The sequence below is a fragment of the Lepidothrix coronata genome, unplaced genomic scaffold (assembly GCF_001604755.1).
Source record: "Lepidothrix coronata isolate B3197 unplaced genomic scaffold, Lepidothrix_coronata-1.0 Scaffold37, whole genome shotgun sequence".
NCBI classification, from domain to species: Eukaryota; Metazoa; Chordata; class Aves; order Passeriformes; family Pipridae; genus Lepidothrix; species Lepidothrix coronata.
The window spans coordinates 1,368,604-1,383,577 of NW_016690217.1; the positions used below are offsets into that span (position 1 = coordinate 1,368,604).

General features: G+C 38.8%; 1 protein-coding gene and 1 long non-coding RNA gene across 14 annotated transcripts in view; one reads left to right on the top strand and one right to left on the bottom strand.

Annotated features, from left to right (window-relative positions):
- Window positions 1–7,731, top strand: part of EPB41L4A (erythrocyte membrane protein band 4.1 like 4A) — a 140,040-nt gene extending 132,309 nt beyond the window's left edge. For 8 of the 9 annotated variants that reach the window (XM_017812648.1, XM_017812650.1, XM_017812651.1 and 5 more), the window contains 5 exons: window positions 969–1,016; window positions 1,654–1,722; window positions 2,607–2,717; window positions 3,720–3,801; window positions 5,324–7,731. In XM_017812648.1, the coding sequence (XP_017668137.1) occupies window positions 969–1,016; window positions 1,654–1,722; window positions 2,607–2,717; window positions 3,720–3,801; window positions 5,324–5,452 (439 nt within the window). In that variant the 3' untranslated portion in view covers window positions 5,453–7,731. Of the gene's footprint in view, window positions 1–968; window positions 1,017–1,653; window positions 1,723–2,606; window positions 2,718–3,719; window positions 3,802–4,389; window positions 4,433–5,323 lie in introns of those variants that run through there. The other variant, XM_017812656.1, reaches the window with a different exon arrangement.
- A 2,515-nt stretch (window positions 7,732–10,246) lies between these two features.
- Window positions 10,247–14,929, bottom strand: LOC108496174. 5 transcript variants are annotated; one of them, XR_001874369.1, is made up of 4 exons: window positions 14,374–14,929; window positions 12,554–12,627; window positions 11,936–12,073; window positions 10,247–10,825 (listed from the first exon to the last, which is right to left on the bottom strand). It is a non-coding gene; the product is annotated as an uncharacterized LOC108496174 (long non-coding RNA). The 5 variants fall into 5 exon arrangements; XR_001874367.1 differs by having other exon boundaries at window positions 10,247–12,073; window positions 14,521–14,929; XR_001874370.1 differs by having other exon boundaries at window positions 10,247–12,073; window positions 12,509–12,627; window positions 14,521–14,929.
- Between the last annotated feature and the right edge of the window lie 45 nt (window positions 14,930–14,974).

Genomic DNA, 14,974 nt, shown 5'->3' on the forward strand with positions numbered 1-14,974 from the left:
CAACACTGAGTTTATGTATAAAAATACCAATGAACAGTTATCTAATCTCTCCATGCAAATGTAGTCCCTGGCACTGTGTATTATGTATTATTCTGAATGGGTTTTGGTGAATTCTAGGTGCAGCTTCAACATCAGCAGTGGTTTTGTACTAACCCTTCAATAAAAAAAGATAAGAAAAGTAAAAATAAAGGGGATCCAGTTAGAACCAGCATACTCTATAATTCAATGGAAAATGTGACATTAGGCTTGCTTTACTATGTATCCATGTCTGCAATAGGGGAATTACATTTTTTGGTAAGTACTTCACCTGTGAATTAAATGCTTAGTAAAATCTTTGTGTGCACAAATATGCATAGCTGGTTTGATTTGTTCATTGTTTGGTTTTTTTGTTTTGTTTTGGACTTTGAGTTTTTTTCATCCTGGATACCAAATGTAAATAAAGTGAGCAGAAACCCTTCTTGGAGATGACCAGAAAGCAATTGTAATTGCGGTGAAGCAGCTGGTGCTGACTGGGAATGGCCAGGGATTACTGGTGCATCAGCCTTGTGTGTCCAGTCCCTCCTTCTGCCCAGAAAGGTCTCTGTGGGCCACAGGACATTTCTAAAAGTCTTTTACTACAGTGTTATTCCAAAACATGTTGTCCTTGGAGGAATAAGGGGTGGCAGTAGTGAGGCATGATTTAGCTTGGGAAATTCTGCTCTTGTTTATATTTTATGTATACTCTTGCTGTAGGCTAGTGGAACTGGAATTATGATGTCGTTCAAGAAATTACAGTTGAAATAAAGCAATGAAGTTTAATGCGTTTTCTGAGATAACAAACCTTAAAATGGAACTCATTGGTGGATTTTGAGATTACATTTATCATGATTTCTGTGCAGGGTCTGTGCTGTTAAAAGTTACTAGAACAGCAACATCTCACATTATGGTTTTCACAGTTCAACCTCTGTTGTCTTTGTTCATATTTATAGGAGAAGCCCAGATGTACAAGCTAAAGAAGAACTGTGGAAACATATTCAGTAAGTACAGTCCTTGTAGGGTCTGGGAGATGCTTGGTTTTCCTCTAATGTAGTTATTCACATGCCCTGCACTGTGGCTATAAGGCATTACATTCTCATTTAGTTATATGCCACAGTAAATTATGTGTGTGTTAATGACCTGCTGTGTGTAGAAGATACTGCAGATCACTGAATGCACTGAATACAGAAGGCTGTTGTATGTAAATGAATTATTAAAGAATAATGCATTGTTTTAGAGATTTATTCTTCTGTGGCTTCCAAAATATCTTTGTTTGTAATACTGACACTTTTAGGACGAGACCCCATATGCTACAGAACTACCCATTAGGAAGATATTTAGTTATTCCTGAGCATATTAATTGTTTAGGATACACAATGTTCATCATAATGTGAAGCAACAAGATCAGATTTGCAGGGAGGTGAGAGGAAGGTGTAACAGGATGCAACATACGGTTGAAGCAATCAAGGTGAAGTTACACTTATTTCTAAATAGGTTTCCTATTTTGATGTCAAGGTATCTTCAGGGCTGACAACAGCTTGTTTCAGTAAATCTTTTAAGCCCACTCTAATAAAAATAAGAACATTTTTGCACTTCATAGTTACTGTTACATTTTTTACTTTTCCTAATCCTTTATAGGAAGGAGCTTGTGGATCCATCTGGCCTATCTGAAGAGCAGTTGAAAGAAATTCCATACACTAAAGTAGAGTGAGTTCATGTCAGGATTTTTCTTTATGAATGTAAAAGCCCACTTTTCTTATTTTACTGTGTACTCTGTCATATTGAAAGAGAAATGGGTTTACACATAATCTCTGAGCTCTTATCTACTCCAAATATTCATCTAGAATGGGTTGGATGAGGTTGCTTAATAATCTTGAAACCTAATATTTGCTCTTTTTAAAACATGAAAAAAATTGTCTTCATCTCTCTCTCTCTCTCTCACACACTCGTGAATCTGTCAGATCTCTGTATGTTCTGTATGTCTCCCGATGCCATCCACGGATATTTTTTATATTATAAACTACAGAATCAGAGAGAATTAGATGCAAACAAGCAAATCTATTTATTTCCTAAACTTTTTCTTTGTTTTGAATATTTATTCTGCTCACAAGGCACTGTTTGACCTCTGCAACTCCCTTCCTGGCTTGTCATGGGCAGCTGCCAGGGTACAGCTATTTCCTTGAGAGCCAACACCTATTTCACCGTGATAATTGCTCATTTGGGATGCCATGTGTCAGTGCAGCTGCATGTGGCAGAAACATCATCCCGGTTTGTATTATAATGTGCTTCCACAACACCACTAAACAGAAAAGGCTGATGTTAAGGATGCTTTAATAAAAAATGCATTAATTTATACTTCATGCTGAAATATGGGCATGCCAGTTTGTGATCTCTGCACTTCTAAAGCATTGAATTCCAAGTACAGGCTTTTTTAAAAAAAGCATCAACCTTTTGAATTCAGCCAGTGCAATAAGCCATCTGTTATACTTTAATAAGAAATGGGAGGATCTCTCAGTCTGCAGCTGAATTTATGTTTTGTGCCAAAGATCTGGTTTACTAACCTACTGCTGTGAATTCTGTGTCTTTCTCAGGACTCAAGGCGACCCGATCCGCATTAGGCATTCACATTCCCCTCGAAGCTACCGTCAGTATCGGCGGTCCCAGTGCTCTGATGGTGAAAGATCTGTCCTGTCTGAAGTGAAGTATGTGAATGTGGTTATTAGCAATGCAGCCCAAAAGCTATTCAAAGATCATGGTGATTAGAAGTAGCATAAATATGGCTGATTGGTGGCACAGGATTCAGGCAATCCTCTAAATACTATGTCTTCCGAGCCACATGAATGAAACAACCACAAAACCATTTTTGGTCTATTCTGGGCCACAGTGGCTTGCTTTATCCACTTGGAAGGAGGAAAAACTGAAAAAGTTGAAATAAACCTGTATTTGCCTTTAGTGGTAGGTCATGAAGTTGCCTAAGGCATGAGAAGTCATGAGTTGCCTTCCAGATTCCTTCATCCTTAATAGAGTTAAGATGTTATCTGTATTAACTCTGTAATTTGTTTTGTAGGAAGTCTAGTACAATTCTCTTCATCAATGAGTGGATCAGTCTTTCCTAAAAGACTGAAGAGGAGTGATGAATGGAAAAGTGACAGCCCCATTCTCAGTTGTAGTAAGGCCTTAAAAATATAAAAAGCAGTTTCCTGATGATGTCACCCACCTGGAAGGCTAGTTTTAGCTAGATAGCACCCTGAAGGAGGTGTAGCTCATCCATGATTTCAAATGAGACTCATCTTTACTCTGAGGTGGTGGGCACATGTTGCCCAGAGAAGCTGTGGCTGTCCCATCCCTGGAAGTGTCCAGTGCCAGGCTGGATGGGGCTTGGAGAAACCTGGTCTAGTGTAAGGTGTCCCTGCCCGTGGAACTAAACGATGTTTAAGGTCCCTTCCAACCCAAACCATTCTAAGGTCCTCTGATCTTGCATGAAGTTGGGCTGCTTCTGTAGACCAGGAGAAGACAGGGATGGGGTGGCCTGTGCCCTGTAGATGCCCACTGAGGATCAGCATGATAGCTTTCAGATATCTGAAGTCAGGTGATAAACCTTTCAGATCTATGCTGCTGTCTGAGTTGGTTTCGTTATTCTTCTTCTGCACACTTATGTTTTACTTCACTAAAGCAATATCCATTTTGTGGTATCGTAATTCCAGTGTTAAAACTGATCTGGTCCCTCCACTGCCTGTTACACGATCTTCAGATGTGAAAGGTCCCAGCATCCAGTTGACTCAACAGGTTAGTAATTGTAAATCCTTTTCAATTTTCCTTTTTTTTTTTTTTTTGGAGGGATAAGTGGGGCTTTAGTGCTTTATTTAAATTAAGTCTTGTTTTTCACTGAAAAGTAAAGCTGGCTGTGATTTTTTTCAGCAGCAGTATCACTTGAAATTTTGCATTTTGATTTTATTTACAGTTTCTTGATATTTCGAAATACATGTAGTTCTGTAGCATATGCCCCTGTGAACATCTGCTTCTGCTGCTGGAGAACTCTTTTCCAGCTTGAGTTTCATACATTCTTAAGATGGTACTCTGCTCTTCATGGAAGGAGAACTTAATTTCAAAACTTCTTAAACTATGCAAATGGGCTTGTGATGCAGATATAATCACTACCTGCTATCATTTTTTCACCTCTTTTAGAGGTCTTCTTAGAGTTTTGTTGCTTGGGCTTTTTTTTCTTTTCATTTTTCTTTTCTTTTTTTCCCTCCTCAAATACTGAATATTTTTTTAGGTTATTAGGTTATATAAAAAGGACAGAATATGTCTTTTCTAAATGCAATCACTATCTTTCATCATATATTATACTACTCTATCTCTCTTCTTTGATAGTTTTGTTGAGCTTCAAATGTGAGAAGTTCTATTCGAAAGAACTTGCAGGTGGGCACGCAAAAGGAAAACCAAAACATGGAAGGGAGAATTTCAGATACCTAACTTCCCATATCAGTCATCGTCTATTCATCTAGCATGTGGATATACCAAAACTGCATGCTGATACTGTATGTAGTGTGGAAACTGCACAAAATACAACTAGCAAAACATGTCCTATTTTATCTTGTAAGCAATTAGAATAATGTAAGCTTGTACGATTTTAAAACAATAAACAGGTATTTTTCACATTAAGGCTAGTTAACACAATACCTATTCTTTGATAGGAATTAAGTTCAATGATACTTCTAATTCCTGCATATGATGGAAACTGAAAAAGATGAGCTGTCCTTGATGTTTCTGTAAGGACTTGCTCCAACAGTGATGGGGAAGTTGGGTTACTTAAGGCTAAGCACATTTACATGCTCTATATAAATAGGTAACTTGTTCTGTTCAAAATCCACATTGTCTTATTTCCATTCCTATCCAATAACATGTGGCTTAAATACATGCCTTATGAGAAATTAAGGTTAAAATGTTCAGTGTCCATAAACAGCTCTCTTTTCCCTGTGCCCCAGGCCCCCTCACAACAGTGGCCATTAATTCCTTGTGAGTCTTTGCTTGCAGTGTTTTGCTAAATATCAAATAATTAGTTATGGCATTTCCTGAATGGGCAGTATAGCACAGAGGGGCAGCAGCTGACAGGAGGCAAGAGGGAGAAAATGTTCTGTTTGATCAAATAAATGTAGAGACTTCAATATTCGTGGTATGTATGTGTATATATATATATATGTAAATTGCTGTATCCATAGCCTAAGGCTTTCATAGCAACAGTTGGCAAAATACAGTATTGAAATTCCTCAAAACTTTTTAAACATGTTTAATTTGTTCTTTTCAGAGACTGAACGGATCTAAAGACAGTCTAATAGAAGAAACATCTCAGCCATCCCCTAATAATGTTGATGGAAAGCCCACCACCAAGATCATAAAAACTGTACAGGTGTCACGCTTCAAGGTGGACAGTTGACTGGTGAATTGAAGATAGTGCATGGATTTTAGTGTTTGAAGCTGAGAATTTGTTTATGTGTGCAAGGGAAGGAACTGACATCGACATGGTAGTAATTTCTTCAGGACACCTGGAAGTGCAGCCTGCTTGCTGGGAAGACCAAGCAATGCTTTTATCACTGACTGGATATCACATTCTAGTGATGTGACTGATTGAGGAGAAGCTGCCTGGTAGACAACCAAAAAGAAAAGTCGTAGTAAAACTGAATGATCGGCAGTTACATTTCCAAAAAATGAACAAAAAAAACAAGAAAAAGAAAAAGAGAAAAAATTGCTGCAACAAAACAGGCTTCATGGTCTGCTCTGTAAGTGAATAGCCTTGTTCCAAAAAGTGACTGTTAATTGACATGATCAGGACCAGATTCTTCAAGATAAGTAAAACAGTCGTATTTTTGGTCGATTGTGCAATACAGTGTGATATGGGGAGAATTATCTTTATGATTTCATATGGGGATCAACTTATGTCCTGAGACATAAGGACTGATAGCTCTTACAAGGTTTGTTTTAGCCTAGCACAATAACAGATGTCATATTTTTATTACAAATTTTGAATCAAAAATAACAGACTCAGTAACACTCTGCAGCAGTGAGTTCCATAGATGATACAGATTTACTTTCCCTTGGCAGTTTTAAGTGTTCTAAATTTTGAATGTCCTTTTATGTAGAGGGACTATTTAATTGAACATTCCATAGTGTAGAAATACATTTACCAATTTATAGTAAAGCACACTGGAAACAAACTGGAGAATATGTACTGACCCACTGCTTAGCAAGGCATTTAAGTGCTGGTTAAATGAAACTCGTGGAGTAGTATTTAAGACAGCTAGGAAATAGCCTTTTTAAATTTTAGTTTTTAACTAGATTAGCAAAATCTGCCTTAATCTCCTGTCATATAATCTGTCACTTTTCTCTGAGCCATTTCTACTACATTAAAATGACAAAGGCAGTATTTCAGGTATGATAACTACAATTGTTCTTTTCTATTGTCATGGTAGGAATACTAAGTTTCAATGATGCTGCACACTGAGTGGGTTATCTGCCAGTATGTATCTGAAGTGATACCTGGCTCTTCTCTTGTCCTATCACTCTGTACAAATATCTGAAAGTCATTCCTCTGCCTCCCATTTGTCCACAGTCAGCACATGTATGAGCTTTCTGGTGCTGTGAACTTCTAAGCAGCTTAGCAAAGTCTTTGTTTTTTTGTAATTTTTGCTAAGTGTAATCCTCAAACGAAATACTGAATTTGTCAAACAGCATTGTAAATGGCTTTAGTAGCTCGTGCCTTTCTACATCTATCCTCTGTATACTCAACTCCCATGACCTACAGTGATTTACAGTGATCCTGTGTTTTGTAGCCTGAGCAACGCTGTACCAGGGAACTGCAGCCCTGTCAGGAAAGCAATACTGTTTGAGAACTGGAGTAAGCATAAGGGATTACCAATACACATTTGAACTAGCAAAACTAATAAGTGAAGCCTTGTATGATGTGTTTTATTTTCCACTTCATTTTTTGATCCTTTTTTGTTTCATGGTCTGAGGTGGCCAGGTGGATGTTACTAGCCATGACAGTAGCCGTACAGTTCATGTATTCCTATCACAGTGTAGATTGGTCCGTAGGTTGGGAAGTGCTGCAGTCTGCCAGGGAAGACGGATTTGCTCAATAAATACTATCCTTTGATCACTTACTTTGGACAGTTCTGCTTCTTCAGCCTCAGTGAACAAATCTAAGGGAAGGAAAGAATGAAAAGTCCTCTGTGGTAAAAATTCTTTTATCATGGAGGTTCTTCAGAATTTTCTGAATTTACTACAGATTTAATCCTAGAACATCATTGGGCTTGCCTTAAAGTATTCGTTCATTTTTTTTAAGTCTGTAAAATGTTTTTATTGTCATTGCTCCAACTTAAAGTAATCCTTTAGGATCTATTTATGATCTTGTGTAGTATTCTCACAAGCAACAGTTAAAAAAAGCACAAACAAAACAAAAAGAAAAAACCCCACCCCAACCCCCCAAAAAAACCACCAAAAAACCCCCACAAGCCCATCGCTTAATCAAGAGCATCACAACCTTTCGGAAGACCACTGAAATATGGCAAACCACATATGAACTGGTTACAATGTCTGCAATGAAAGTCACTCCTTGTTTCTTCCAGAAGGTGTTCCAAGCTGCAGCATTATACACTTGCTTGTAGTTTGCTGCTTTCTAAATCATTACCGTTAGTTTGCAATCCCTACTCAGGCACAGGCAAGTAGCACATATGTATTTCAGCAGATATGTGCTGTTACTATTTGAGAATTATCTGTACCTAGTGTCCATATCTTGTCAATCTTCAAATATTGATGAAGAAGAAAATTACTTTTAAGGTTTATATCCAATCTCATGTTTTCCTATATGTTGTCATCTGCATGTGGGCTTTTGTGTGTTATTGCTGGATACCATCAGCCAAGTATGTGGCGTTTTACTTACTCCACTACGTCATAAAATAGGCTTCTGTCTAGTGCAATAGTGAAAAGTTTCAATTCTCAAGTCATCAGAGAATTGTAATCAAGCCAACTTTTTTGCATTTAAATGAGAAATTTACAGAGAAAGCCATCTTCTCTTCAATGAGACTATGTAGGAAGCAGGTTTTAGCAAGTCTAATGTCAGTCTAGGACACTACAATACAGTTTTGTATCCACAGAGGAAAGATTAAGCTTATAATGCCTGTATTACACATTGTCTGTGCCAAAACAAGGCAAAACCTGGGACATCACTGTCAGCTAATAGAACAGAAAAGGGAATTTCTTCCATATGTGTGAGCCTCCTTTCCCTTCAAGCTTCTTCTCCTGTCATTTGAGGAAAGGCACCCTTTTTATGATTTCTTTATTGCTGTGAGACACCTACAAGTGATCAATCACTGTAAGCACTTATTGTGTCACAGCTGTGCTTTGTAGATCTAAACCAGCACTACTCCAGCAACTGACCTCTTACAGCTCTGAGCTACACCTTGCCCTTTCCACTGTTGCTACCCTTCCCCAGCACTCTTGGGGCTTTCACTGCCTAGAGGCATGGATTTTCAGATCTGGAGTTTGGATGTCAGTCCAAAATGCTTGTACCTCCTGATGGGTCAGGTAAAGAGTCAGGCAAAAGACACGAGCCGCATAACTGTGTCAGGCAAAATGTACCCTGGGGTTGATGCTACACAGACCTCTACTCATTTGGACAAAAAGGACTGATATTTGAGATATTCTCATCCTAATTCTGCTGAATTGATCTCAGGCTGACAAATATAACTTTGTGCCTCTGCATTTATCTCTTCTGAGACGTCTATAAGTGCTAAGCACTGGTAAGTTACAGAACTCTATCAATAATTAGCAACAACTACAACATAGATAAACCTTTTGTGAAACGTGTTTTATACAATAAGAGGGTTTGCAACCACAACACAAAAGCATTTTTGTATATCTCATATTGGTTCCTGTGCTTAGTTAGCTGGTTTCTTTCGTTAGGGGCTACCCTTGACCTGCTGTTTTCTACACTGCACGTATTTACCAGCATCACTTGCAACTTGTATTCTAAACAAGTTCATTATATTGAAGATGTTGGTTGGAAAAAAAAAGTCAATACCATTTAAGTTGCCAAATCCATTACCTTTATACAGGTGAATAATGAACCTAATAAATAGTGTGTTTTCTTTTGGGAAGGTCTGTTTAATTCAAAACTCCCTAGAAAGATGTTTGAAAACAACATACATAAACATATCAATGTGATGCATATGTTCTATGTACATTAAGTATTCATGAAGCAACTGTGTGCTTTATTTTAAATTGAGGTTGATAGATGACTGTGTCAATACTCGTGTCCAGGTTATTTAAAAGTCAAGTAAAACTTGAATTTTTAGGGCATGCCATGGTTGCCTGTGTGTGTTATTTACATTACACAAAGGTGCAAAGCCTTCAGAAACACAGATTCATTTGACACCACCATCTGGTAAAAACAGGTGTAGTACCGATTAAAATCCACTTGAGGATACAGCTACTCCAGATTAAGTATTTGTCCTCATAGCAGGAATTTGTCAGCCCAAGTTTTATATTTCCAGTGTATATCCACTACCGTTTCCTTACCTAAAAATCACCAGAAAAGCAACAGCAGACTAAGCTGTCAAACCAAACACACAGACACTCTCTCCTTAATGTGCCTGTTTTCTCCCTCTGTTTGTCTCCTGAGTAAGAGTTGTGGTGGGTTGGCCTTGGCTGGACACCAGGTGGCCACGAAGCTGCTCTATCACTTCCCCTCCTTAGCAGGATGGGGGAGGGGAGAGAAAATCAGATGTAAAAAAACCTTGTGGGTCAAGATAAAGGCAGTTTAATAAAACAAAAGCGAAAGGCACATGGAGATGGGGAAAAAAACCCCAACCAAACAAAAGAACAACAAACAAACCCAAAAGATTTGCTTTCTACTTCCCATCAGCACATGACATCCATCCACTTTCTGGGACTTCCAGTACACATAGTAGATTGCTCCAGAATAGGAACATCATAAGAATTAATGCCCCTTTCCCCCCTTCCTTATCCTTTCTCTTTAGCTTTTATTGCTGAGCAGACTCCTATGGTTTGGAATATCCCTTTGGTCAGCTGTCCCAAACAAGATCTTGCCCCCTCCCAAGATTTTGCCCACCCCCGGCCTACTGAGGGGAGAATGTTGAAGAGACAGCCTTGATGCAGTAGCCAAAACACTGGTTATCAACACCATTCTAGCTGCCAAGACAGAGCCAAGCACTATGAGGGCTGCTGCAGGGAAAATTAACTCCCTCTCTACCAGACCCAATACAAGAGTGAAGAAAACCACTGGCCTCCCAGCTGGTCACTATGTAAACGATACACTTCACTTGCTGCAATGTTAAAGTCTCGAAACCAGCTACAGCTGTGCATGTATTTTCTCAGTGAGGCTACCAGAATGTACTTCACATTCTTCATAAACTACTACCATTAAATTTCCTACAAATGAGCCGCTTTGCTGGGCAGAAGGGGCAATGGATTTATGTTCAAGAATGCCCCCACAGATAGACTGTTTCCATTTAACAGAGCAAGTCTTAATCTTAGGTGCAGGGTGTTAAAACGTGAAGAGTAATTTGGAACAAGGCAGTTTTCTTTCTGTGGACACCTCTCAAAAGTTCTGATTTGCAGCTTCTGGTATGGAGAGCCCTCTTCCAGAGAGGGCTGGAGGCGTGTAACAGGAAGGAGGGTTGGTACAACACCTAGCTCACAGATCTTTGTTCTCTTGCTCTCTTAGAACCACCTCAGAATCTGCTCTCCCTTTTGCTGTTTAATACTACTAACTCCAACAATTGGTCAGACACTGTATTCAGGTAAAACAGAGGAAGGGGGAAAAGAAAAATAAATAAGTAGTCTGACATTTTATTCAAGGATACAATCCAGTTAGCCACTCATACAAAATAAAAGGCAGTCCTAATGCTTAACACCATATTTCATGTTTACCAACATTACTATTTTAGTAATCTGTGACCCTTACACCCACCTATTCCTCCCTCTACCTCACTTTTTTTCACTTTCCACCCCACAATGAAACCTGTATTACACACTGAAGCTTAAGGTTCTACATTTTTTCCTGTTGGAAGGTAATTAACATTTTAGATATCCATCATCAAAACCTGGCATTAGCTGTTGCTCTCTAGAGTTGTGGTTTTTGTTGTGTTTTTTGTTCTTTTGTATAAAATCTTAGAAGCTACTCCTGTCAGTCTTATAATTCTAAGAACAAAGACTCATGAGCAAAACTCCTGAACAGATGGTATCCTCAGGGAATGTAATCCCTAATAGAAACCCTAAACTTTCAAGTGCATCCAGTAATTACATGTTGGATCATAAAAATTAATTACTCTTGTCTAAACCTCCTTCCTTCTTGACAAACCAAAAATGAACTTAGACTTAGTATTAATAATGTGCTACATTCAATACTGAAAAATCAGACATTGGAAGATATACAATTTCAGCATTTGCTCTTTTTTATGTTAAGTCTTCCTAAAAAAAACCCAAGCAGCATTTCCAGTTGTTGTCTCAAGAGTATTTCACTCTACTTCAAGTTTAGTTGAGTACCATATTACAGAGCTGATCAAGGTAGCAATAAGCCAAGATTACAGCTTTCCATGTTGTAGAGATACCTTTACTGCTATTTTTAAACCCAGGTTTGCTACATTTGAATTTCTACTTTTGCTCACCACAATACAAATCTCAGCTAACCCTATCTCTGAGTACTATAATGGTTTTACATCCCAACCACTTGGCAGCTCCCAGAGTTTGTTGAGTCCAAAGGGGTACATTAGTACCCCAACAATAATTCAGAGGAAGTCAGGACTGTCAAACAGAAACAAATGCTATTATAGCTTGGAAAAGGTAGAAATTCTAAGAACAGAAACATAAATCTTCATTTTTTTGTCTACATAAACATTACCAGACACTGCCCCAGTAAGTTAAAAGTGACTTGTGTTACTACATGCAGGCTTAATAGTCCATCTTTTAAACATTTTTTGTTTCTTATGGATTAGTGCTGCACAGCCAGGTGGTCTCAGGCTGGTTCTAGCAATTCTTCCTGGGGAAAAAAGTAAACACATTGTGAGACTGGACATATGGTAGCACATAACTGTTTTCAGTAACATCCTCTAAATCTGTGAGACTCATACAAAATTACAAGGATCAGCTTGCCCCTCATCTCTTTGGGAAAAAAGCGAAAAGCTGGAGTGTGAAAATCTAATTTTTAAAAAGCCTACAAGCAATAGGAGCTCTTTGCCCACCTAATCAAGAGTTCAGATACTATTTATAAGCTGGTGGCAGTAATAACACTTTCTGAATGATGGAGTTCAACAGAATGTTTTGTACTAACTCATGCATACAATATGACTGTGACATATTATATGGCAGTTTGACAGAACACTAATAATATAAAGACAAAATTTAGTAATTTTATGTTGAAAAACAAGCAGCAGCCCTGATATTATATACATTGCTAATAATGGATTACACATACATTTCTCCTCCCAGTGTCCAACAGGTTCATACGAAGAGTGCCCACCTTACTCCTCAGCCTTGCAAAAAATTCAGTGTCTGTAGTGCCAAAGGTCTGGATAGACTTCACAGGTTCATTTTCTATAAGCAGCAGTGGTAAAACATTAGGTGTGTCTGTGTTTTTTACGTTGCTCAAGTAGATTTGCACATTTCATTGCATGAAACTTCTCAATGCCAGTATTTTCAAGAGCACTGAAGGAGTTTCATTACTGCACTGAAGATTTCTGCTACATTTTTTCCTGGAAAAAAAACCCTAAAAAAACCCAGTGATGTAGTACTGGATCATTCTTACATCACATTTCCAGTACTCATCAAGAAGTTCCTGGCTTCAAAGACTTGGATTACTGGCCCTGTCCTTGCATATGGAGGTTACACAAACCACAGTTTCAGCAATGAAGAAATGTTTGATAATGCATGCAATTTTTATTGATGCCTTGTTTATACTACTGAATTTGGTTTTGGCTTTTTCAAGATTTTACAGTGAAAAAACATCTTGTGTGTAAGATTCTAAGCTTTCATGTTTTGCCAGTATTTTGATGTTTTCAGTCCCTGTATTCTGAACTGCTCCACTGTATTACCCACCCTAAAACAACCATGAAAAGGCATAGGCTTCTCTTGGACACACTGGCAGCCACGTACTGGTCTAATAGGCCACTCACACCAAATTTTTCGACTATGGTTTCCACTTTGCTTTTGCTAATGAGAATGTAGCCATGAGGCTATCTCACTCTCACTGTTTCAGTTCTAATTTCTGCTCTAAAGTCATGCTGACAAACTTCTTTTTCAACAGAAAGTATGCTTTATTGTAGGAGTACCCTGAAGGACAGAGCTGCACAAGAGATTATTGTTACCCTAAGGGGCAAGTTGCAGGACAGCTCAGTGCAATCAGTACTTTGTGGTTTTTTCCTACACGCCCTTCTCATGCTCAGAGGCTTTCACCACACAGGGCTGTCTCCAGGAGCTCCTAAACTCCCAGCAAAACACACTAGAACTCTGTAACAAGCATTCACAGCATTAAACATCCTGGCGCGAATCTGGCAGCCTTAACATATACTTTACACTTCCAAAAGTGCATCAGGGAAAGGCCAGAAAAAGAGTAGACTATACATTAATCAATAGCAAACAGTCCTATTGCTGGATTAAATCTCTTTATATTGTTCTTACACCAGACATTAATAACAAACCCTAAAATCCACAAAAGCAAACCACATTTTTTCACCATTAAAGTAGATTTTCATATTTTCTGTAGCTGAGTATTCTGAAGCTGTAGATATCTTTTTACAACAGGAAAACTAGAGGCCACACAGTACTATTTATTTGCAGATGTATGAAGTCATGATAGACAGGTCTGCTAAACAATGCTAAAAGTGGCCATTATAATTTTAGGTTTTTCTCTTTTAATAACGGTAAGATTATTCATTTTAAAAGACTGAAGTATAAAATCTACTATCTAGCTGCTCAACCATATAATTTCAACAAGTTGATTTTTATTTTTGGGGGGTTTTTTGTCCTTGCAAAAACAGGGAGGAGAAACACAAATAATCAGCTCCTTAAAAGAGTTTGAGCAGGAACTCCTGTTTGCCTTTTTTGACACCTCACTCACTCTGGGCAGGAATGAATGGGCAACACAAAGGCCAAAATTCAAGTATTAGGACTGATCACCCCTGCAAAATCAAGCTCATGGCACTTAAAAAAGAGCAATTCATTAATTGCCAAACACTTAAAATTTCACAATTAAATTATTGTGAATAAATGAATATGTGATTGTGAATAAATGATTAAATATTTTACACAGAACACAGATTTTTTAAGAAAATTCAAGCACACCGTGCTCTCGGGACATCTTTTGGTCATGCTGAACTTGCTGAGGCCATCGGCAGACTTCCACTGGTTCTATCCGGGAAAAACCCCCCACACTTTGCTTGGAAGAGCGACAAAGATATATGAACAATACAAGGAGCCCAGAAAGAATACTTGAAAGAATTGCCTGGTTTCCAAAAGACAGCAGGTTCTGCGTGTTCCCATCACCACAATCGAAGATTACAAGTTGATTAGAAGTTGATCACAACTGCTCCTCCGCACAGTCCTGCTGTGGGACTGATCGGTGCCCCACTGCTCCCGCCTTGCCCCAGAGGGCTGAACCACTACTCTCCAAAGGGGGGGAGGACGCCATGCGCTGCCTCCTCCTCCTGCAGCACAGAGATGACATACTGGGTCTGCTGCACACGCGAGGCTACACCTGTGGCCGTCCAAGTAGATGGAGTCCTGAGCAAGTGAATCCGTCTGGTGAAAGGCGCCAAGATGTGAGGCAACAACGGCCAGGGCCACCCACTGGAACATGGTGGAAACACCCTGAGGAGGGAGATGGGGAGCTCCACAACACCACCGGGTGTGCATGCGTAATGTGCGCCCAGTGCAGTGTGAGGGG